The sequence below is a fragment of the Oryx dammah genome, unplaced genomic scaffold, assembly GCF_014754425.2.
Source record: "Oryx dammah isolate SB20612 unplaced genomic scaffold, SCBI_Odam_1.1 HiC_scaffold_6, whole genome shotgun sequence".
In the NCBI taxonomy this organism is placed as follows: Eukaryota; Metazoa; Chordata; class Mammalia; order Artiodactyla; family Bovidae; genus Oryx; species Oryx dammah.
The window spans coordinates 2,703,290-2,727,375 of NW_024070190.1; the positions used below are offsets into that span (position 1 = coordinate 2,703,290).

Consider the following 24,086-nt stretch of genomic DNA (forward strand, 5'->3'; position numbering starts at 1 on the left):
CATACACTACCATGTGTGTAACAGAGAGCTAGTGGGAATCTGCTGTAAAGCACAGGAAGCTCAGCTCGGTGCTCTGTGATGACCTAGAGGGGTGGGATGGGGGTGGGGTGGGAAGGAGGTTTAAGAGGGGGGGATATTATGTATATAGAAAACTGGTTCACTTCATGGTAAATGAACTGTAATGCAATTATACTCCAATAAAAAAGATAAAAAAGAATAATTTAGGAGGATCTTAATATACAGTATGTTGACTATTAATTGTACAGTATTATATAGCTGAAACTTGCTGAGAGTAGACCTTAAGCATTCTCCAATATCAAAAAATCAAACCAAATCAAAAATTGGGCAGAAGATCTAAACAGACATTTCTCTAAAGAAGACAGATGGCCAAGAGGCACATGAAAAGATGCTCAACATCACTAATTAATAGAGAAATGCAAATCAAAACTACAATGAAGTAACACCTCACACCAGTCAGTCAGAATGGCCATCATCAAAAAGCCTACAAACAATAAATGCTGGAAAAGGGGGTGGAGAAAAGGGAACCCTCTTGCACTGTTGGTGGGAATGTAAATAAAACCCACATGCCTCGCAATGGATACTTTGTGAACATGACAAACTGGACCCAGTCTAAGCCAGCAGCATTCATAATGGAGACATGTGGCCGGTACTTCCACTCGGATCTGTTTTGCTAGTGCTTGGTCAGGAAATATTATCCTTTTATTCTATTTTTTACAGATGGATAACATAAAATTAGGTCCTTTAATCACATTATATATATATATATATTTTTTTTTTTTAAATTCAAGATGGCTTAAGGTGCTATTTAAAAAAAAAAACATGCTTGGCATTTTTAGACAAAATAAAAATTTTCATTAGGCCCCTGGGGTAAGGAAAACAAGAAGAAAAAACAGAAAGCACAAAAGGATTGTATCACAATATAAAAGTTTCAGAAAATACACTATTAAATGAAAAGACAAAAAGCATACTGAGAAAAGATAATTAGTAACAGTTATAAAAAAAAGATTACCATTTAAAATACACTGGGAATGCATAAAAACTCAGTGCAAAACCTGAAAAGCCATACACTTATGAAAGCTGCACAACCACAATCAGTCGGAAAATTAAAGTTAAGTTTTTCACCTATTATGGAGGAAGTAGTTTTTATATCTGGAGAGATGGGAGGGAAAATAGTCTTGATTTTCATATCCTATAACTCAAACCTATTAATCACAGAACTCTAGAGCAGTGATTCTTAAACTTAGAAAGTATCTGCATCACGTGAATACCCTGTTAAAACAGACTGCTGAGCCTAGGCCTCCATTTCTCTGCCAGCAGGTTTGAGATAGGGCATGAGCATCTGCAGTTTCACACAAGTTTCTGGGTGATGCTGCTGCCTCCAGCCAAAGAACCTCACTTTGAGAAGCACTGCTCTAGAGTCTGAGACACACCTGTAATTTGTGCAAAGTGACAAGAATATTCACAGTAGCACTGTTTATATTACTATAAAATAGAAATTACCTAAATGTCTACCAATAGAATACTGAGAATGGACAAATATGGCATTAAAAGGAATAAAACTACATATCAATAGATTTTAAATTATTAGTGAACCAGGAGAAAACTGTATCACAGACACATTAAAATAGTTTATATATTTTTAAAAAGCACCCCAAACAACATATAGTATTGTTCAACTATCTACATATTTTTCCAAGGTGGGGGTAAAATGAGAAGTCTAGTAGAAGCTGGAACTAAACTCAGAACTAAACTCTGGGGCACAATGAGGAGCACCCCAAGAAAAAGCCATCAGAAGAGTGGTTTCAGAAGTGAACAAAGGAGACCTTCCAGGAGAGAGCAGTCAGTAATGCAGCAGTTGTTCAAGGAAGACAACTACAATTAAGTCACTGGTGACTTTTACCTGAATAGATTCTAAAGTGGAGAAGAACCAAGACAGAATGCTATGGGATGAAATCTGACTGAAGAACTCAGAAACACTTACCAGAGAATTTAACTTTGAACCATCTGCTTCAGGACTTCTACACACAGCTCGGCAAAGATAAAACAGCTTTGTAACAGGTATGCAGGCCATTTATTCCTCTAAACATACTCTAAAAATAAGTAAGACTATCATAAAATTCATTATTTGAACCATCTCTTCAACCTTTTTACTCTCAGTAAGGAATGGTTTGAGGCACTCACTTCAGGGCTGTCCCTGGAAATTACTTACTGTGTGTCCCTAGGGTAAGAGCAAAAAGGGTATCTTCTAGTAAGACTTTGTTGCCTCTTGAAAGGAATCTTTTTGTATCCAAAATACAGTGTCTCCCTTTCTGCCATGGTTATCAGAAACATCATAAACCTATTTGCAGGTTAACTTAGAAACTGTGTTATATACATGATCAGTATATATAAGCCAACTTGGTTCTGCTCTTGATTTGCTATCTTTGTATTTTCTATGAAGTTCAATTTTTATCTATTACTGATTTCCCATCTTAATGTATGGACTCTTACAAATCTCACAAAGTCCACTGTTAAACAAAGGAATGAACGAACAAACTCACCTGGGATTTATTCATTTTTGGCTGTTCTTGGAAAAATGTAGACAACTCTGAAGATACACTGGGTTAGAAGAAGAGGACTGGAGTCATGAAAGATCTGGCCCGCGTGGCAGCTCCTGAATTCTCCTTTCCTATTAAAGCTAAACACACCACCAGATAAGGAAAAAAATGTCAATGTCCCTTTGACCTTCAAAGACAGGGATATATACTGTTGATGACCACCTACCTAATACAACTCTAATATTACCATGTAGCTCTTGGGTATACATTTTTTCAGAGTTAAGTATTTACTGCCTAGGGATATTTTATAACAGTTTAAGTCTCCCTTGGTGTTCATAAAATTTTTTAAATTATAAAATTGATTAAAACAAATACAAATCACACAATGAAGGAATATTAATTACACCAAAACTGTTGTTAAAAAAATACTTAGGACTAAAGAAAGAAAAAGAAGAAACTCAGGACTAGGCTGTTTAACTTCCCTACTAACGTTACTAAACCTTTGCTTAGTGACTCCATTGAAAGCTATAAAAAGCAGTGCTTTAAGCAAAGACCCATGTTTTATCATTGTTGCCATTTCACAGAAGACTCTTCTATAAAACACTTGCTTTTAGTTGTGTGGAAAAGTATAAATAATACTGCCTTGTGAGTCATATCTTTTAGTCTTTGCCACTAACTGATCTGAACAAGGCACTAATCTTCAGAGACAAAGAGAAAGAAATTCTATCCAAAGAGACAAAAAAAGCCCAGATAATTCTTGAATATCTTTCCTGAATGCGAAGGCAAACAGAAGAGAAACAACATGCACAAACATGAAGTAATGGACAGGACTGGAGGGCAGTTTGGAATCCAAACAGGATAAATGGAGAACCAAAGGAACGGAGTCTGCGTACAAAGCTAAACTAACTGAGGAGCCCCGACTGGTGGCTCTTCTTCCAAGACCACACGCCCCGCACCACTCGCCCCTCCCCAGCAAGCATTCTCTCAGCAGCCCCGCCCCCGCCCCGTCAGATCGCTGCCTGCATCTTGCTTGTATATTAAGTCCCTCCTCCTGAGCCCTTAGAAACAGGGCCTCTCGCACAGCAGCGCCAGCTCAGGGCTGGGACTAGTTAGTCTGTCAGGGACTTCGGCCCACTCTTCCCAATGAAGACGCCCCCTTCTCTCCGTCCCAGGGGGTCTACGGAGCTCCTCCCTACCACGGATACTGACCTTTTCCCTCCTACTCTCTAAACTGCACGGAACCCCTAACGTCCCGAGCTCACTCGCCGCTCCGTCTCCGAGGGGCACTGAGCCCAGAAGAGTGCATAGACTTATCAGCCCCGGAACCGCTTCCCACGCACGGCTGGAGCAAAACAGAAGCAAAGGCGGAAATGCATAGAGGGAAAAGGTGGAACTAGGCATGCGCAGATGGCCCGCAAGGAGGGCCAGACAGTCTACGCTGACCACTAGAACTTTGTTTCTCTTTAGTCTCCCCGACCAGCGGGTTGGGATTGGCTGAGAGTCCAGCCCACCTGGCAGTGGAAGATTTGGACCTGAGGTAATTTAAGCAGCTAGAGCCGGTCAGGGACTTTCTCCAAAGTTATGAATTACAGACGAGTTCTCTGTGCAGCCAGAATGCAGATTTACATAAGGTCAAGTAAAGGAAAACTGTTCGTCAATTTCACTTTTTTTTTTTTTTTTAAATACTGGGAAATGGGGACTTAGTTGGTGGTTCAGTGGTTAAGATTACACACTTCCAACAGGGAGCCTGGTTCAATCCCTGGTCAGGGAGCTGGATCCCACACGCCACTACTGAGTTCCCATGCCACAACTAAAGATCCAGCTGCCAAAAGGAAGATCGAAGATGCGGCGACCAGCAGTCAAATGAAATAAATAAATAAATACTAGGAAATAGATCCCATTAATACAATAAAAGAGTTATATCATCGGAGGGGGGTGGCACACAAGAACGCAAGTTCATTAAAATCATGAAAGCAATAAATGAAAATAATAGATAAATTAAGTAGACACAATCCAAAAGAAAATAGTCTTCCTCTATATATAAACATCTTGGAGAAGGGCCTGGCAACCCACTCCAGTGTTCTCGCCTGGAGAATCCCATGGGTAGAAGAACTTGGCGGGCTACAATCCACAGGGTCACAAAGAGTCAGAGGCGACTGAAGAGACATAGCATGCATATATATATTCTTTCATTTGTGACATTGAAATTACTTCAGAAAAAGGGAGATAAATCCTTTCATAGATTCAATTTTTGACAAAATTCCAATAAGAGTCTCAACTAATTTTTACATGTACTCCTTTTCTCTTTGATTTTTAAAGTACTGTGTACATTACAAAAGCATTCTCAACTTCATCTGGAATAAGATTAAATCTAAATTAAACAGCCAGATGTTCTTAAAGTGCTGCATTCAATATGTCAGCAAATTTGGAAAACTCAGCAGTGACCACTGGACTGGAAAAGGTCAGTTTTCATTCCAATTCCAAAGAAGGGCAGTTCCAAAGAATGTTGAAATTACTGTATAACTGTGCTCATTTCACATGCTAGTAAGGTTATGCTTAAAATCCTTCAGGCAAGACTTCGGCAGTACGTGAACCAAGAACTTCCAGACGTATAACGGGTTTAGAAAAGGCAGAAGAACCAGAGATCAAATTGCCAACATTTGTTGAATCAAAGAGAAAGCAAGGGAATTCCAAAAAAACATCTACTTCTGTTTCACTGACTATGCTAAAGTCTTTGACTATGTGGGTCACAACAAACTGTGGAAAATTCTTCAAGTGATGGGAATACCAGACCACCTTACCTGTCTCCTGAGAAACCTGTATGCCAGTCAAGAAGCAACAGTGAGAACTTGACATGGAACAACAGACTGGTTCAAAATTGGGAAAGGAGTACGTCAAGGCTATATATTGTCACCCTGCTTATTTAACTTCTATGCAGAGTACATCATGTGAAATGCCAAGCAGGATGAATCACAAGCTGGAATCAAGATTGCCAGGAGAAATATCAACAACCTCAGATATGTAGATGATACCACTCTAATGCCAGAAAGTGAAGTGGAACTAAAGAGCCTCATGATAAAGGTGAAAGAATAGAGTGAAAAAGCTGGCTTAAAACTCAATATTTTAAAAAAACTAAGATTATGGTGGTTGGTCCCAACACTTCATGGTAAATAGGAGGGGAAAAGTGAAAGCAGTGCCAGATTTTATTTTCTTGGGCTCCAAAATCACTGCAGATGGTGACTGCAGCCATGAAATTAAAAGATATTTGCTCCTTGGAAGGACAGCGATGACAAACCTAGACACCATATTAAAAAGCAGAGACATCACTTTGCCGACCATGGTCCATATAGTCAAAGCTATGGTTTTTCCAGTAATCATACACAGATGTGAGAGGTGGACCATAAAGAAGGCTGAGCACCAAAGAATTGATGCTTTTGACCTCTGGTGCTGGAGAAGATTCTTGAGTCCCTTGGACAGCAAGAAGATCAAACCAGTTAATCCTAAAGGAGATCAACCCTAAATATTCACTGGAAGGATTGATGCTCAAGCTCCAATACATTGGCCACATGATGCAAAGAGCCAACTCACTGGAAAAAAACCCTGATATTGGGAAGACTGAAGCAAAAGGAGAAGGGAGTGGCAGAGGATGACGTGGTTACACAGCATCACCGACTCAATGGACATGAATCTGAGCAAATTCTGGAATACAGTGAAGAACAGAGGAATCTGTCATGCTCTAGTCCATGGGTCACAAAGAGTCGGACATGACCTAGCAACTGAACAACAAACAGCCAGAAATCATTTCAAAACGGAGAAAATTGTCCAAAAGAAATCTCAATATGTATAATATTGCTCAGTTATTTAAAATAGTTTGGCATCTGCTTCATGGTAATACAATAACCATGATTAAGAGTATTTTTTAAATGTAGTATAATAAATGTAGCATTTCAAAACAATGAGGGAAGGAAAGGAATATTCTAAACAGCAAGTCATTACCAACAAAGATCACATGTGATACAGGTGCATATGGATTCAAGGTTGGAAATGCTTATAAAGTAAACCACTAAGTTAGTAAAGGAAAATAAATAGAGATGAGAAGTTGTGACATCAAGAAACCCACACATTTAATATGAAACATTTTATAATAAAAATATAGCAAACAACTCAGCTCTAGTTTTTAAAATATGTTAAAAGCAAATAACCAGGAAATTATATTTTTACTATTTGAAAAAAAAAGAGGAATTAATAAGATCTTTAAAGCAATAAAAGGAAAAAACTTAAAATGGGCTATAGAACTGAGCAGTAATGTAATAAAAAGAAAAAATTCAAATCACGTTTGAAGAAGTTGATTAGGAGAATCGAAAGAAATGCAAATGTTTAAGTAAAAACATGCAAGATATCATTTACTGAGATTTAAATTTTTACTCTCTCTATGCACACACACACACACACACACAAAAGTTCACTTCATTTTGTCCACTTTTATGAGTTTTGACAAGTGCATAGATTTGTGTAACCAACACTGCACTCAAAATACAGAACTGCTGCCCCTCAAATTACTTCCTACTACCCTTTTGAAATAAAAACCTCTCACCACTCTAAACTTCTGGCAGCCACTATGTATTCTTCATGCTTATATGTTTGTTTTTTCTAAAAAGTATTTTTACAAACACATATAACAAATATTATACTTAATGGTGAAATATGGAAAGTGTTCAACTGAAAGGTCAGACAAAGATAAGGATGCATGCTATCTGCAACTTTATTTGGCATTTTTTTCCGAAGTTCTTAGAGTAAAATAGCAAAATAATCATGTACACAGAATATTCAAATGAAAGTATCCAAAATAAAAGTTTTAGAAATTTGATACAAGTTCAATATAAAAAATTTCAGAAAATTAATTTTAAAGGTACTGATAGGGACAGAATAAAGAAACAAAATAGGTGATTAAATAGTTAATACCAATAGGAGATTGTAAGTAGAAAAAAAAAATACAAGAGACCTCTGTAAGTTAATGATCACTTAGAAAACAGCTTTGCTTAACCACAAAACCAAGCAGGCTTCTGAGCCTGCTAATAAACCATGCAGCACAGCATGAGACGTGCCCTCAAACAGTAACACAATGGTGGTGTGAGACCCACATCCTGCCCAGTGTGCTAAGTTAATGACCCCCAGGACATTTTTTCTGCACACACACAAAACAATAATTTATGGGAAGGTAAACTGAAGAAAGTAGGGAAAACCATTAGACCATTCAGGTATGACCTAAATCAAATCCCTTATGATTATACAGTGGAAGTGAGAAATAGATTGAAGGGCCTAGATCTGATAGATAGAGTGCCTGATGAACTATGGACTGAGGTTCCTGACATTGTACAGGAGACAGGGATCAAGACCATCCCCATGGAAAAGAAATGCAAAAAAGCAAAATGGCTGTCTGGGGAGGCCTTACAGCTAGATGTGAAAAGAAGAGAAGCGAAAAGCAAAGGAGAAAAGGAAAGATAGACTCATTTGAATGCAGAGTTCCAAAGAATAGCAAGAAGAGATAAGAAAGCCTTCTTCAGCGATCAATGCAAAGAAATAGAGGAAAAGAACAGAATGGGAAAGACTAGAGATCCCTTCAAGAAAATGAGAGATACCAAGGGAACATTTCATGCAAAGATGGGCTCAATAAAGGACAGAAATGATATGGACCTAACAGAGCAGATGATATTAAGAAGAGGTGGCAAGAATACACAGAAGAACTATACAAAAGAGATCTTCATGACCAAGATGATAACGATGGTATGATCACTCACCTAGAGCCAAACATCCTGGAATGTTAAGTCAAGTGGGCCTTAGGAAGCATCACTACGAACAAAGCTAGTGGAGGTGATGGAATTCCAGTTGAGCTATTTCAAATCCTGAAAGATGATGCTGTGAAAGTGCTGCACTCAATATTTCAGCAAATTTGGAAAACTCAGCAGAGGCCACAGGACTGGAAAAGGTCAGTTTTCATTCCAATCCCAAAGAAAGGCAATGCCAAAGAATGCTCAAACTACCGCACAATTACACTCATCTCACATGCTAGTAAAGTAATACTCAAAATTCTCCAAGCCAGGCTTCAGCAATACGTGAACTGTGAACTTCCAGATGTTCAAGCTGGTTTTAGAAAAGGCAGAGGAACCAGAGATCAAATTGCCAACATCTGCTGGACCATCAAAAAAGCAAGAGAGTTCCAGAAAAACATCTATTTCTGCTTTATTGACTATGCCAAAGCCTTTGACTGTGTAGATCACAATAAACTGTGGAAAATTCTGAAAGAGATGGGAATACCAGACCACCTAACCTGCCTCTTGAGAACCTAAATGCAGGTCAGGAAGCAACAGTTAGAACTGGACGTGGAACAACAGACTGGTTCCAAATAGGAAAAGGAGTACGTCAAGGCTGTATATTTTCACCTTGCTTATTTAATTTCTATGCAGAGTACATCATGAGAAACACTGGGCTGGAGGAAGCACACCTGGAATCAAGATTGTCAGAGAAATATCAGTAACTTCAGATATGCATATGACACCACCCTTATGGCAGAAAGTGAAGAGGAACTAAAGAGCCTCTTGATGAAAGTGAAAGAGGGAAGTGAAAAAGTTGGCTTAAAGCTCAACATTCAGAAAACTAAGATCATGGCATCTGGTCCCATCACTTCATTGCAAATAGATGGAGAAACAGTGGAAACAGTGTCAGACTTTATTTTGGGGGGCTCAAAAATCACTGCAGACGGTGACTGCAGCCATGAAACTAAAAGATGCTTACTCCTTAGAAGAAAAGTTATGACCAACCTAGATAGCATATTCAAAAGCAGAGACATTACTTCACCAACAAAGGTCCATCTAGTCAAGGCTATGGTTTCTCCAGTGGTCATGTATGGATGTGAGAGTTGGACTGTGAAGAAAGCTGAGCGCTGAAGAATTGATGCTTTTGAATTGTGGTGTTGGAGAAGACTCCTCAGAGTCCCTTGGACTGCAAGGAGATCCAACCAGTCCATTCTAAAGGAGATCAGCCCTGGGATTTCTTTCGAAGGAATGATGCTAAAGCTGAATCTCCAGTACTTTGGCCACCTCATGCAAAGTGTTGACTCAGTGGAAAAGACTCTGATGCTGGGAAGGATTGGGGACAGGAGGAGAAGGGGATAATAGAGGATGAGATAGCTGGATGACATCACTGACTCAATGGATGTGCGTTTGAGTGAACTCTGGAGTTGGTGATGGCAGGGAGGCCTGGCGTGCTGCAACTCATGGGATCACAAAGAGTCAGACACGACTCAACTGTACTGAACTGAACTGACATTTCAAAGTAAAGTTCCTTATTGTACTGAGACCTGAAATAATTTTTCCATAGTGCCATGACCTTGAAGAACTATGGACAGAAGTTCATAACATTGTACAGGAGGTGGTGATCAAAACCATCCTGAAAAGAAGAAATGCAAAAAGGCAAAATGGTTGTCGGAGGAGGCCTTACAAATAGCTGAGGAAGAAAGAGAAGCTAAAGGCAAAGGAGAAAAGGAAATATATACCCATCTGAATGCAGAGTTCCAAAGAGTAGCAAGGAAATATAAGAAAGCCTTCCTAAGTGAACAATGCAAAAAAGTAGAGGAAATCAATAGAATATGAAAGACTAGAGATCTCATCAAGATAATGAGAGATACAAAGGGAACATTTCATGCAAAGATGGGCACAATGAAGGACAGAAACGGTATGAACCTAATAGAAGCAGAAGATATTAAGAAGAGGTGGCAAGAATACACAGAACTATACAAAAAGATCTTAGTGACCCAGATAACCACCATGGTGTGATCACTCACCGAGAGCCCGACATCCTGGAATGTGAAGTCAAGAGGGCCTTAAGAAGCATCACTATGAACAAAACTAGTGGAGGTGATGCAATTCCAGTTGAGCTATTTCAAATTCTACAAGATGATGCTGTTAAAGTCCTGCACTCAATATTCCAACAAATTTGGAAAACTCAGCAACGGCCACAGGACTAGAAAAGGTCAGTTTCATTCCAATCCTAAAGAAAGGCAACGCCAAAGAATGTTCAAACTACTGCTCAATTGCTCTCATCTCACATGCTAGCAAAGTAATGCTCAAAATTCTCCAAGCCAGGCTTCAAAAGTACATGAACTGAGAACTTCCAGATGTTCAAGATGGATTTAGAAAAGGCAAAGGAACCAGAGATCAAATTGCCAATGTCCACTGGATCATAGAAAAAGCAAGAGAATTCCAGAAAAACATCTACTTCTGCTTCATTGACTATGCTAAAGCCTTTAATTGTGTGACAACAAACTGGAAAATTCTTAAAGAGATGGGAATACCAGACAGACCACCTTACTGGCCTCCTGAGAAATCTGTATGCAGGTCAAGAAGCAACAGTTAGAACTGGACATGGAACAATGGACTGGTTCCAAACTGGTCAGGGTTGTCTATTCTCACCTTACTTATTGAACTTATATGCAGAGTACATCATAGTACATCATGCGAAGTGCCAGACTGGATAAAGGCTGGAATCAAGATTGCTGGGAGAAATATCAATAACCTCAGATATGCAGATGACACCACCCTTATGGCAGAAAGTGAAGAGGAACTGAAAAACCTATTGATGAAGGTGAGAGAGGAGACTGTAAAAGCTGGCTTAAAATTCAACATTCAAAACCTAAGATCATGGCATCCAGTCCCATCACTTCATGGCAAATAAATGGGAAAACAATGGAAACAGTGACAGACTTTATTTTCTTGGGCTCCAAAATCACTGTGGACATTGACTGCAGCCATGAAATTAAAAGATGCTTGCTCCTTGGAAGAAAAGCTATGACAAACATAGACAGCATATTTAAAAGCAGAGACATTACTTTGCCAACAAAGATCTGTCTAGCCAAAGCTATGGTTTTTCCAGCAGGCATGTATGGATATGAGAGTTGAACCATAAAGAAAGTTGAGCAGCAAAAAACTGATGCTTTTGAACTGTGGTGTTGGAGAAGACACTTGAGAGTCCTTTGGACTGCAAGAAGAGCAAACTAGTCCATCCTAAAGGAAATCAGTTCTGAATATTCACTGGAAGGACTGATGCTGAAGCTTAAGCTCCAATACTTTGGCCATCTGATGTGAAGAACTGACTCATTGGAAAAGACCCTGATGCTGGGAAAGATTGAAGGTAGGAGGAGAAGGGGATGACAGAGGATGAGATGGTTGGATGGCATCACCAACTCAATGGACATGAGTTTGAGCAAGCTCTGTGTGTTGGTGATGGACAGGGAAGCCTTGCGTGCTGCGGTCCACTGGGTCAGAAAGAGTTGGACATGACTGAGTGACTGAATTGAACTGATGACGATCCTGGCTTGACAATGTAAGGACAAAAATACTGCCCTGCTTAATCTGGAAGAAGAGCTGATGATGGAAACATGACATCTAAGCAAGAATGAGGAAGAAAGTGGTCATTTCCCCATCTCCACTTTTTCTTTGATTATAAAACTGTATCTTCGTAAGTTCTTGGGGTGCAACACCCCCTTGCCCACCTGCTTCTAAGCCTCACAAGTGACTTATTCTAATAAATCACTTACCTCTCACTTTTCCTCTTGCTGAATTCTTTTCTGTGCTGAATCATAAAGGACCAGGCTGTTTAGAGCTCTCTGAAATACCACCTAACAGTTTCAGTACAACAAATTATAGCGTGAAAATATGAAAATCTTTACAGAAACTACAAAATATAATGAGGGAAAATTTTTTGTTTGTCTGGGAGATCGTGAAGGACAGGGAAGTTTGGCATGCTGTGGTCCATGGGGTCGCAAAGAGTTAGACACAACCGAGCAAGTGAACAACAACAAAATTTCTCAGTGGAAATTCTACAGACCAGGAGAGAATGACATATCATATTCCCAAGACTGAAAGAAAAAATATGCCTGCAAAGTTATCATTTGCATATGAAGGAAAAATACTTTCCCAGACAAACAAAAGCTGAGGGGTTTCATTACCATTCAACACACCTTGAAGAAATGCTGAAAGAAGTTCTTCAAGCTGAAATGAAAAGATACTATTGAGAAACATGAAAACATAAAGTATACAACACATTGGTGAAAATAAATATACAATCAGACTTCAAAAACTCTAATTCTATAATAAAATGGTATGTTAAACCATTTACCTAAACTATAATGGCTAAAGGAAAAGAGTATTGAAATAATTATAGTTATTATGTGCTAATGAATATATAATATACAGAGGTAAAAAGTGATATCAAAAATATAAAAGACGGAGTAAAAGTATGAAACTTTTGTAGGCTATCAAAGTTAAGTTGCTACCAGCTTTAAGTGGACTTTATTAGCTGTGAGATGTCTCATGTGAACCTCACATTAACCACAATGTAAAAAACCTAGAACAAATTCACAAAAGAAAAGAAGAAATGAGACACAGGATACCACCACAAAAAAATCACAAATTTACAAAGGAAGGCAAGAATAGAGGGGAAAAGAATATGTGGAGATACAAAATAAGCAGAAAGCAATTAAGATGACTAGTACATGAACTGATTTCACCAATCAAAAGGTTGAGTGGCTACATTGATAAGAAAAACAAGGCTCAAGTTATATGCAGTCTACAAAAGACTCCTATCAGCTTTAAGGACCTACAGTCTCTAAGTGAAGGAATGGAAAGGCAAATCATATGCAGGCTGACATCAGAAGAAAGCAGGGATAGCTATACTTTATCAAAGACAATAGACTGTACGCCAAAAATGGTAACAAGACAAACAATGTCACTATATAATGATAAAGGGGTCAATTCATGATGAAGATACAATTGTAAATATATATTCACCCAATATCAGAACACCTAAACATATTAAGCAAATACTAATAGATCTAAGAAAGCTGAGTGCCAAAGAATTGATGCTTTTGAACTGTGGTGTTGGAGAAGACTCTTGAGAGTTCCTTGGACTGCAAGGAGATCCAACCAGTCCATCCTGGAGATCAGGCCTGGGTATTCATTGGAAGGATTGATGCTGAGGCTGAAACTCCAATACTTTGGCCACCTCATGCGAAGAGTTGACTCATTGGAAAAGACCCTGATGCTGGGAGGGATTGGGGGCAGGAGGAGAAGGGGACGACAGAGGATGAGATGGCTGGATGGCATCACCGACTCGATGCACATGAGTCTGGGTGAACTCCGGGAGTTGGTGATGGACAGGGAGGCCTGGCGTGCTGCGATTCATGGGGTTGCAAAGAGTCAGACATGACTGAGCGACTGAACTGAACTGAACTGAATAGATCTACAGGGAAAAATATATAACAATGCAATAATAGTAGGGGACTTCTAATATAGGCTATTGCTGAAAATAGCCTATTTCCAACAAGGATAGATCATCTAGACAGAAAATAAAAGTTGGACTTGAACCATACATTAGACCAAATGGACTTAACATAGTTACAGAACATTCCATTCAACAGGAAGGAAATTTAAAAATATATTGAAACAAATGAAATGGAAACACAACAAACAAAACCTCTGAGACACCATAAAACTAGTTTTGAGAGGGAATTTTACAGCAATAAATGCATATATTGAGAATTTAAAAAGCACTCAAGCAAACCACCTAACTTTACATATTGAAGAACTAAAAGGAAGAGGAAGAAACTAAGCCCAAAGTTAGCAGAAGAAAGGAAATAACAAAAATTAGAGCTGACACAAATGAGACCACAAAAAATAGAAGAAAATCAACAAATCTTAGATTTCAGAAGTCTAGGTTTTTACAAAAAGAAAAATGAGAAAATTGACTAATCTTTAGTTAGACTCACTAAGGAAAAGAGAGAGGACTCATATAAGTGAAGTAAAAAATGAAATAACTGGCACTACAGGAATACATAGAATCATGAGACTGCTATGAACAATTATATGTGAATTTATTGGAAAACCTAGAAGAAATGTATAAAGTCCTAGATACCTAAAACCTACGAAGACTGAATCATGAAGAAACAGAAAATCTGAAAAGATCAATAACAAGTAAGTAAAATGAATCAGAATCAAAACCTTCTCAACACAGATAACCCCAGGACCAGATGGTTTCATAGGTGAATTCTACCAAACATTTAAAGAAGAGTTAAAGCCAATTTTTCTCAAACTCTTTCCCAAATTTGAAGGGGACAAAACACTTCCAAACTCATCCTATGAGGCTAGTGTTATCAAATACCATGATACCCTGATACCAAAGCTAGATATGGACACCACAAAAAAGAAAAGGATAGAATAAAATCCTTGATGAATATAGATGCAAAAAACTCCCAACAGAACAGTAGCAAACCAAATCACAACACAAAAAGATTATATACCATGACCAAGTGGTACTCACCCCTGAAATGCAAGAATGGTTCAACAAACATGAATCAATCAAAGTGAGATACAATATTAATAGAATGAAAGATAAATATCACAAGATTATCTCAATAGATGCAGAAAAAAAAATTTCATAAAATATAATATTTTTTCATGATTTAAAAAAAATCTGAATAAGATATCAGGAACTACCATAATCCTGAAGGTTTGTATGGTATTGGAGAAGAGAAACAGAGGGTGTGAAAAGATCAGAAATGTCAACTCTGTGCTTTGGAAATTTTATCAGAGGATACACCACCACAACTAGCCAAGAAGGGTGTGTTGAACTATCAGATTTGACTAAAACCTGGAGAAAGACATCCCTGAGGCCCATTCTAACCCACAAACTCTGCAATGTCAAGGGGTGTACCCAAGTCTGCCTAGAACTTCCCTTCCAGAGAGCAGAGTTTTTTATAAGTGAAGGGATAAAGAATATATCACTGTGAAAAGTTTTTGTTTTTATTTTTTTTCTAAGATCCCATTATCTGCTTAAATTCATCCATCATAAATGCTTCCTTTTGGGAGAAATTACCAGGGAAGATTGGCTCCTCTGACAGAAGACAAGATGTTGGCACACTGGACTTCCCCGGTGGTCCAGTGGTTAAGAATCCACCTGCCAATGCAGGGGAAATGGGTTCAATCCCTAGGCTGGGAAGATTCCACACACTTCAGAGCAACTAAGCCAGTGTGCCGCGACTACTAAAGCCTGTGTGCAAAGATCCAGCACAGCCAAAAAAAAAAAAAAAAAAAAAAGTTGGCACCAGCATAAGAAACTGTCTAAACAGACATCAGAAAACTATCATATCTCACATCTAATCTTCTAAAGGCCCATATTTCTCTTTCCTAAATTCATTTTTTTCTCATAAGTGGTCTTTTCTTCTTTCCCCCTATTAATATGGTATATATGCCTCAAATTCTGCTTCTTTGAATCACATTTTTCTGTGAACACCCCTGTATGTACATGAATAAAAATTTTGTCTTTTATCTAAACACAGCAACAAAACCTAAACAAATTGGATACTGAAGGAATGTGCCTCACAATATAGAGGACAAATACAACAAGCCCAGGTGCTATGCTTAGCCACTCAGTTGTGTCCGACTCTTTGCGACCCTGTGGACTGTAGCCTGCCAGGCTCCTCTGTCCATGGGGACTCTTCAGGCAAGAATACAGGAGTGGGTTGCCATGCCCTCCTCCAGGGGATCTTCCCAACCCAGGGATCAAACCCAGGTCTCCCATATTGCAGATGGATTTTTTTTTACCATTTGAGCCACCAGGAAGCCATTATCATACTCATTGGTGAAAAACTGAAAGTTTTTCTTCTATGATCAGGAACAGGCCAAGGGTGCCTGCTCAGCACTCTTATTCAACATAGTAATGGAAATCCTAACTAGAGCAATTGGGCAAGACCAAAAGAATGAAATAAATAAAAGGCATCTAAAATGGAAACAAAGAAACTGTCATTATTTGCAGATAAGATGATCTTATATGTAAGAAATTTCAAAGAATCAACCAAACAACAGTGAGACTGAAACAAATTCAGCAAAGATGCAAGACATAAAAATCAATATACAGAAATCAGCTGTATTTCTATATACTATTAATGAAACATCTGAAAAAAATAAAACTACCCCATTTACAGTATCATCAATGCAATAGTAAACATAAGAATTAAGCAAGGAAGTGAAAGACATGTATAATGGAAAAAAGAAGATGTTAAAAGAAATTGGAGAAAACACAGATCAGAAAAACTAATACTGTTAAAATGTCCATACTAAGTTCTGTTCAAGATGGCAATGTAGGAGGCTCCTGAATTCTCCTCTTCCCATGGACACACTGAACTCAGTCACTTCCTCCTCCCTGTAAGACTGCCACAGCTCCTCTTCCTCTCAATACCATGGCAGTTCCAGCCCAGGAACAGAATTCCAAAGACCAGGATTGTCAGCTCACAAGTAAACATGGGCACCATTTATGGTTGCCAATCCCAGCTTCCTTTACTGTTTCAATGAATGTGACTCAGAGACCCATGTGTAGGGAAGAAACGAAAGGCCTGAGTACATAGTTACCAGCAGTCCTCTGAGCTCTGAATACATGGGCTTTCTCTGGGTAAGGTTCTCAGAACCAGTTTAATTTTCAACTAAGTCTGTGTTTTAATTTATAGCTTAACATTATCAGCTAAATTAAAGCAGTAAAACTGTATGATTTATTTATTAAGTACAAACTGTTTTATTCTTTGGAAATAAGTCTAAACTTAGAAAATTTGCAAGAATAGTACAAATAAACATTTTTTTCCTCTGAACCGTTGAAAGTAGGTTGCCAACATGCTGCTCTGTCATTCCCAAATACTTTAGTAACAAGAATACTCTACACGGTTATATTTCAACCATTAAAACCAGGAAACTAGCACTGCTGCTTACCACCTTTTGACCCCAACTGAGTTTCACCTATTTTCTAAATAATTTTCTGTAGAGCAGAATGACTCAATTCAGGATCACACACTGTGGTTTCCTATCTCTTTAGTCTCTTTCAAGGTGGAACACTTTCTCAGTTTCTTTTCTTCACTTGCAACATCTGAAGGACCTCCCTGGTGGCTCAGTGGTAAAGAATCCGCTTGCCAGTGCAGGAGAAGTGGGTTTAGTCTCTGGTCCGAGAGGATACTACATGCTGTGGGGCAACTAAGCTGGTGCGCCGCAACTACTGAGCCTGTGCTGTAGGGCCCAGGCGCCACGACTATTGAGCCCATGTGCCGTAACTACTGACGCCTGCACACCGCAGAGCCTGTGCTCTGCAACAGGAGAGGCAGTCACAACAGGAAGCTCGCACACTGCAACGAGACAGTAACCCCTGCTCTCTGAAACTAGAGAAAAGCCTGCACAGCAATGAAGATCCTGCACATGCCAAGAAGTAAATAAAAATTTTTAAAATTAGAAGATTAGAAGCCAGTATAATCTTTGAACAATACTCCTCAATTTGGGTTTGTCCGATGTTTCTCCTGCTTAGACTTAGTTATGCATTTTGGCCATGTTCTTCTCATTGCAACCTATCAGATATGTATGCTCAGTCACTCAGTCATGTCTGACTCTTTGTGACCCCAAGGACCTGAGCCTGCCAGGCTCCTCTGTCCATGGAACACTTTCCAGGCAAGAATACTGGAGTGGGCTGCCTTTTCCTGCTTCAGGGGATCTTCCTGATCCAGGGACTGAACCTGTGTCCCTCGTGTCTCCTGTACTGGCAGGTAGATTCTACCACTGCATCACCTGGCACTCAATCTGTTTCCCTATTTCTTATGTTAACTTTAATCACATGACCACGCTGAGTCAGTCCACTTTTTCCATTGCTGAGTCACTATTTCCCATCATAACCACATTTCTGTCCATCCTCCCTGCTTTGTCAATAGTATATGCTTAAGGGAGACGACAAGGAAGTAGCGGGGAAAGGGACATGCTCCTTCCCATTTATTTCCTGGGGTCTTCCCATTTGCTTCACATGCTGTCAGTGTCGCTGCAGCAATACCACTTCACCTAGGCAGGCACAGTGCCTCCTCCGAGCAGCAGCTAAAATCAGCTGAGTTTTTCTAACGCTTGCAAACCAGCATCATCACACCTCATGAAAGACACCAGTGTCAGTCAGCCACCACTTGCTCAGTGGCCAATACAGATCCCACTCTCATGAGCCCCCTCTTCTGGGACCAGAGATACATCAGCAATCTTTTACGAGGTCTGCACCTCAACCTGGAAGGATGTCTATTCAGTTACCTTCATTTTGTCAGCCAAGAGTTGATGGCTGCTGTCTGCTGTTGCTCTCTCAGTGATAATCTGTCTTCTCTGTTTGACCCTTTTGGATACTTGCTACCTTTGTACTATCTCACTCTAGCTGGAAAATAACTAGACCTGGGTCTGCTGTGGTCTCTAGGACTGGGGGAAGATGACACTCTGGTGACAGCTGGTGACAAAGCACAATGGAACAGCACCCTGGCTGAGGCTGGCTTAGCTCTGGAACTGACGGTGCTGAGGATGCTGGCTGAAGTTGTAGAGGAAGTACTAGGACAGATTTCTGTGATGATTCTGGCTCTGCAGATGGAGGGAGAGGTGCTGAAGAACCTTCTCTGGACCCAGAATTGAAAACTGTGCAGACGCTTTTTCTCCATTATGAGCTTAATGAGAGCTAAGGCATGAGTATGCTCTGGCTCTGGAGCTGTGGCAAGAGAGGTGTAGTTAGCTCTAAGTCTGGAGATGTTTCCAGAGCTTGTTCTAGAGCTGGTACTGTAGCCACAAGAAGAGAAAATATCATCAATAAGACTGCTTTTCCATGTGTCTCCCAAGGACAGGAAACGACTCAATGCCAAAAACCGAAGTCTCAGTCCAAGACGCCATTCCACCACGGGAAGTCCTCCCCGGCTGCAGTCCAGGGCAATTGTGATGTGAGCCTCCTCAATGCTCCTGGCCTAGTCCCAGCCTCAGGAGGCTCTGCTCTGCGTGGCCCAGCCCCCTCCCTTCCTTATTCGTCCCCGTCCTCCTCACCCACCCCGAGTCCTCCTCACCATGCCCCTGTGCCTCCGTGGGCTCCAGGGTCTCCAGCTGTGCCAGGAGATGGTGGGCTCGTTGCTCCAGGTCCGAGCCGGGCATGTTGAGCTCTACGTAAGCCAGGAGCATCTTCAGGCAGGGAAATTCTGGGGACTGCTGGAAATCCTCAGGGTAAAGGTGCAGCCAGGTGCCCAGGATGGAGGCCATGGCCCTGAGGGGAGTCACATGGGCAGCAGAGTCAGAGACCTGGCCTTCCCGCCACACTGCACTCCAGGGCCATCCTGCGGGGACCTGGGCCTCTGTGCCTTCTGCCCCTGCCCATCCAGAGGTCAGTCCTCCTCCACGGTCCATCTCACCTGGCAGACCAGGCAGAGGAGGCCTGGACACAGGGGAGGGGCCGCCAATGAGCCTGCTCCAGTGACAGCCCTTGATCCATGGTGTGACCATCTGTCCGCTTCCTGAGGGCAGCCTGGCACGGCGCACTGTCCCTCCCCCTGGTGTCACCACTGCGAGGGCAGGCAGGGCATCTACTCTGGTCACTGTACTGTAGGGAACATGTAGGGGCTCCGTGAATATCTGACCCTGGAGGGAATACACAGGCTTTGTCTCCGGCCCAGTCTTCCTGCAGGCCTCCTAACTCGTCAGATTTACCTCCTACACCTACAGGCTGCCTCGTCCTCTAGGGACCTGCCTGGCTCTCCTTCCACCACTGCCGCTCATCCTTCCCCAGCGAGGGCTCAGCTGTCCCGAGTGTCACTGGGTCCCCTGAGCACCAGCTGAGCACCCCCGCCGAGGTTGCACCAGACACTGAGCACACCACACCGTGTGTTCTGGTCCCAGCCTGGCTGGAGGCAGGGCTATGATGGAGAGGGGACAGGTGTGGACTCTCACGGGGGCTGACTCTGAGCTCTGGCCTCCCAGATGCTTCTCACAGCACCCCAGCCTTGTCCACAGCTCTCTTGGACTCCTTTCCTCTTGTCCAGTAGAAGCTGCCAGATCTCTGCCTTCAGTAGGAACCAGAAGCTATGTGGGATACAGAATTCTGCCAGCCCTGCCCATCCACCAACCCCACTTCTTCAGGCAGTCCTTCAGAAAACAGAGTCCCTCCCTCTTGAATCAAAGCACCTCAGGAAGTCTATTTCCCCACTGCCAGCCTGTCCTCAGGTGTGACCGTGACACAACCTGTTCCTGCCCAGAGGGAGAACCTCCCTTCAAGTCCCACGTCCCCCCACATGGAGATGAGGGCAGCTGGCACTGCCCAGGGAGGGCTCCCAGTGGCGGCCTGGCCTGGTGTGGCCAGCTCTAGGTTGCCTGGGGTTACCTTAGGTGACCTCCTGGTAAAGGACCAGAGGCATCTGGGTTGAGCACTGAACCACCTGAAATATCTGAAAAACCTCTCCCTCCAGGGTTTCCTGAAGCAGAAGCCCTGGTCAGTCGAGACACAGCAGGAGAACATCTTTCTCTACCAAGTGTCTTCAGCCAAGTGAGCCCCAGAGGCTGTGGAGCTGTTGCTAGAATGTGGGTGTCTGGTTATAGGGTTCCAAGTTCTGTTGGGGTCTGTTGTCAAGGAAGTGACTTCACTTCCTGGGGTCCCCTTACTTGAATTGACAGTTGACACCTATGCACATAGCCCTCTGGACTGTTGACCCCTCATCCCTCATCCATGTAGCCACAGGTCTCACACAGTTGCTCCACACAGCCCTCCACACAGCTCCCGGGAAGGGTCTGTGTGCGGCTCTGAGGAGACAGACCTGGGTCCAGACTCACCTCCCGATTCCTACCTGTTCTCCATCCTGGATGAGTCCTTGTGTCTCTCAAAGCCTGTCCATGTCCCCACCTGCACACCGGGGATGATGCCTGCATGGACTTCTAGGGATGTCCTCAGACACTGGTGGGACAAGACCTGGAATATGCGGAGTTGTGTCCCATGCAGGCAGTGCCTCCAGTCTCTTTTCTTGTCCTCTAATTACCTCCCATGTCTGTTCCTCTTCTGATCTCATCCCACAGTCCTAATTAAATGTCAGTGTGAGTGTGCGTGTGTGTGTATTCCAGTGCTCACTCTGGTAGGCCAGAAGAAAACTGCCCCTGTAAGGAGAGATAGGCAACAGCTTCCTAAGATCTCAGAGTTTCTAATTTCCAAAGCAAACCTGATGAGAGGGGTTTCAGCTTTGGCCAAGGAGGTCATGACACTGTGACACAAGGCTTAAAGGTGGCAGGGGCTGGAGCTGGGATGACAGACCCACACAGTCTGGCCCCACTGTCCACACCCATAACCACAGTGCAGGCTGTGATGACACAGCTGCCTTCAGGGGCTGTGCCTTCAGGGGCTCACAGCCCAGCAGGCTCAGCATCTCAGGCTGGACACACAGAGGCCCAGGGACAAACTGGTGCTTGCAGCCTGTCATCTGCCACACAGACTTGCCCATCTCATCTGTTGTGGTCTTTATGGTCCTGTCCTTAAATCACTCTGTCATTTTTGAGACTGCACCCAAGTACAGCATTTCAGACTCTTTTGTTGACTATGAGGGCTACTCCATTTCTTCTAAGGGATTCTTGCCCACAGTAGTAGATATGATGGTCATCTGAATTAAATTCACCCATTCCAGTCCATTTTAGTTCACTGATTCTAAAATGTCGATGTCCACTCTTGCCATCTCCTGTTTGACCACTTCCAATTTACCCAGATTCATGGACCTAACAGTCCAGATTCCTATGCAATATTGTTCTTTATAACATCAGTCTTTACTCCCATCACCAGTCACATCCACAACTGGGCATTGTTTTCGTTTTGGCTCCATATCTTCACTCTTTCTGGAGTTATTTCTCCACTCTTCTCCAGGAGCATATTGAGCAGCTACTGACCTTGGGACTTCATCTTTCAGTATCATATCTTTTTGCCTCTCATACTGTTCATGGGGTTCTCAAGGTAAGAATACTGAAGTGGTTTGCCATTCCCTTCTCCACCAACAAATAAGCCCAAAATATAAAAGGTAGGTAAGGACAGTCTCTGCAATAAATGATGTTGGGAAAACTGGACACTTAAATGCAAAACAATCAAACTGGACCACTATCTTATCTTACAATATACAGAGAACTGAACTCAAAATGCATTAAGCCTTGAGTAGAAGACCTGAAACCACAGAACTAGGAAAAAAAAAAAAAAAGTAGAAAGCTCTTTACCAGCCGTCTCAGAAATGATTTTTGGATCTGATTCTAAAAACAAAAGAAATGAAAGCAAAAAGTAACAAGTGGAATTATAGCAGAGGTCAACAAAATAAAACAGAGAAATGAAATGAAATGGGAGAAAATATTTGCAATTCATATATTTTGTAAGAGGTTAATACCTAAAATATATAAAAATTCATACAACTGAATAGCAAACAAAAAACCAACTTCATTTAAAAAAGGGCCAAAGGTCTCAATAGACATTTTTTCCAAAGAAGACATACAGATGGCAAACAGGCACGGGAGAAAATGCTCTACATCTGTAATCATCAATGAAATGCAAATCACACCAACAGAAGTTACCCCCTCACATCTACCAAAACAGCCATCATCAAGAAGAACACAAATAAACATTGGCGAGGATGTGGAGAAAAAGAAACACTTGAACACTGTTGGTGGCGATGTAAACTGGTGCAGCCAGTATGGAGAACAGCATGAAGGCTCTTCAAAAACTAAGACTGCCTTGCGATCCAGCAAGCCCCTCCTGGACATATACTGGGAGAAAACTGTACACTGCCAAGATGATGCACTAGTTATAACGCCTAAGATGTGGAAGCAACCTAAATGTCCACTGCCAAATGGATAAAGATGTGGAACATACACACAATGGAATACTACTCAGCCATAAAGAGAATGAAATAATGCCATTTGCAGCAGCCTGGATGGACCAGGAGATGATCACAGAAGTGAAGTCAGTCGACAGGGAAAGACAAATATCATATGATATTGCTAATATGTAGAATCTAAAAATGTGATACAGATGAACTAATTTACAAAATAGAAACTGACTCACAAATTTTAAAACCTAACTTAAGATTACCAAATGTGACAGGTGGAAGGAGGGACAAATTAGGAGGCTGAGATTAATACACAGACGCTACTATATACAAAATAATCAACCAGGACCTACTGTATAGCACAGAGAACTCTCCACGATATTTTGTAACAACCTATAAGGGAAAATAATTTGAAAAAGAATGGATATATGTATATATATAACTCAATCACTTTGTTGTATGCCTGAAACTAATACAATATTATAAATCAACTATTCTCCAGTATAAAATAAAAATTAAATTAAAAAAGAACTCATACAACTCAATAGCAAACAAAATAAATCTCATTTTTAAAAGGGCAGAAAATCTAAATAGACACTTTTCCAAAGAAGATATACAAATGGTCGACAGGCACAGGAAAAGACGCTCAACATTCTAAACCACTAGAAAAATGCAAATCCAAACTGCAACGCAGTATCACTGACCACATGCAATCATCAAAAAGGTCAGAAATCACATACTGGGGAGTATGTGCAAAAAAAGGAACCTTTAGGCACTGTTGGTGGGAATGTAAAATGGTACAGCCAGTATGCAAAACACTACGGAGGTTC

General features: G+C 41.2%; 1 protein-coding gene and 1 long non-coding RNA gene across 3 annotated transcripts in view; one reads left to right on the top strand and one right to left on the bottom strand.

Annotated features, from left to right (window-relative positions):
• LOC120865394 (zinc finger protein 33B-like) overlaps window positions 1-4,262 on the bottom strand; it is a 51,783-nt gene extending 47,521 nt beyond the window's left edge. For both annotated transcript variants that reach the window (XM_040242668.1, XM_040242667.1), the window contains exons 1-2: window positions 3,768-4,262; window positions 2,562-2,698 (exon numbers count right to left, since the gene is read on the bottom strand). In XM_040242668.1, the coding sequence (XP_040098602.1) occupies window positions 2,562-2,576 (15 nt within the window). In that variant the 5' untranslated portion in view covers window positions 2,577-2,698; window positions 3,768-4,262. The remainder of the gene's footprint in view (window positions 1-2,561; window positions 2,699-3,767) is intronic.
• Window positions 462-23,113, top strand: LOC120865398. The gene is made up of 3 exons (XR_005721386.1): window positions 462-477; window positions 2,183-2,187; window positions 23,025-23,113. It is a non-coding gene; the product is annotated as an uncharacterized LOC120865398 (long non-coding RNA).
• The last annotated feature ends 973 nt before the right edge of the window (window positions 23,114-24,086 follow it).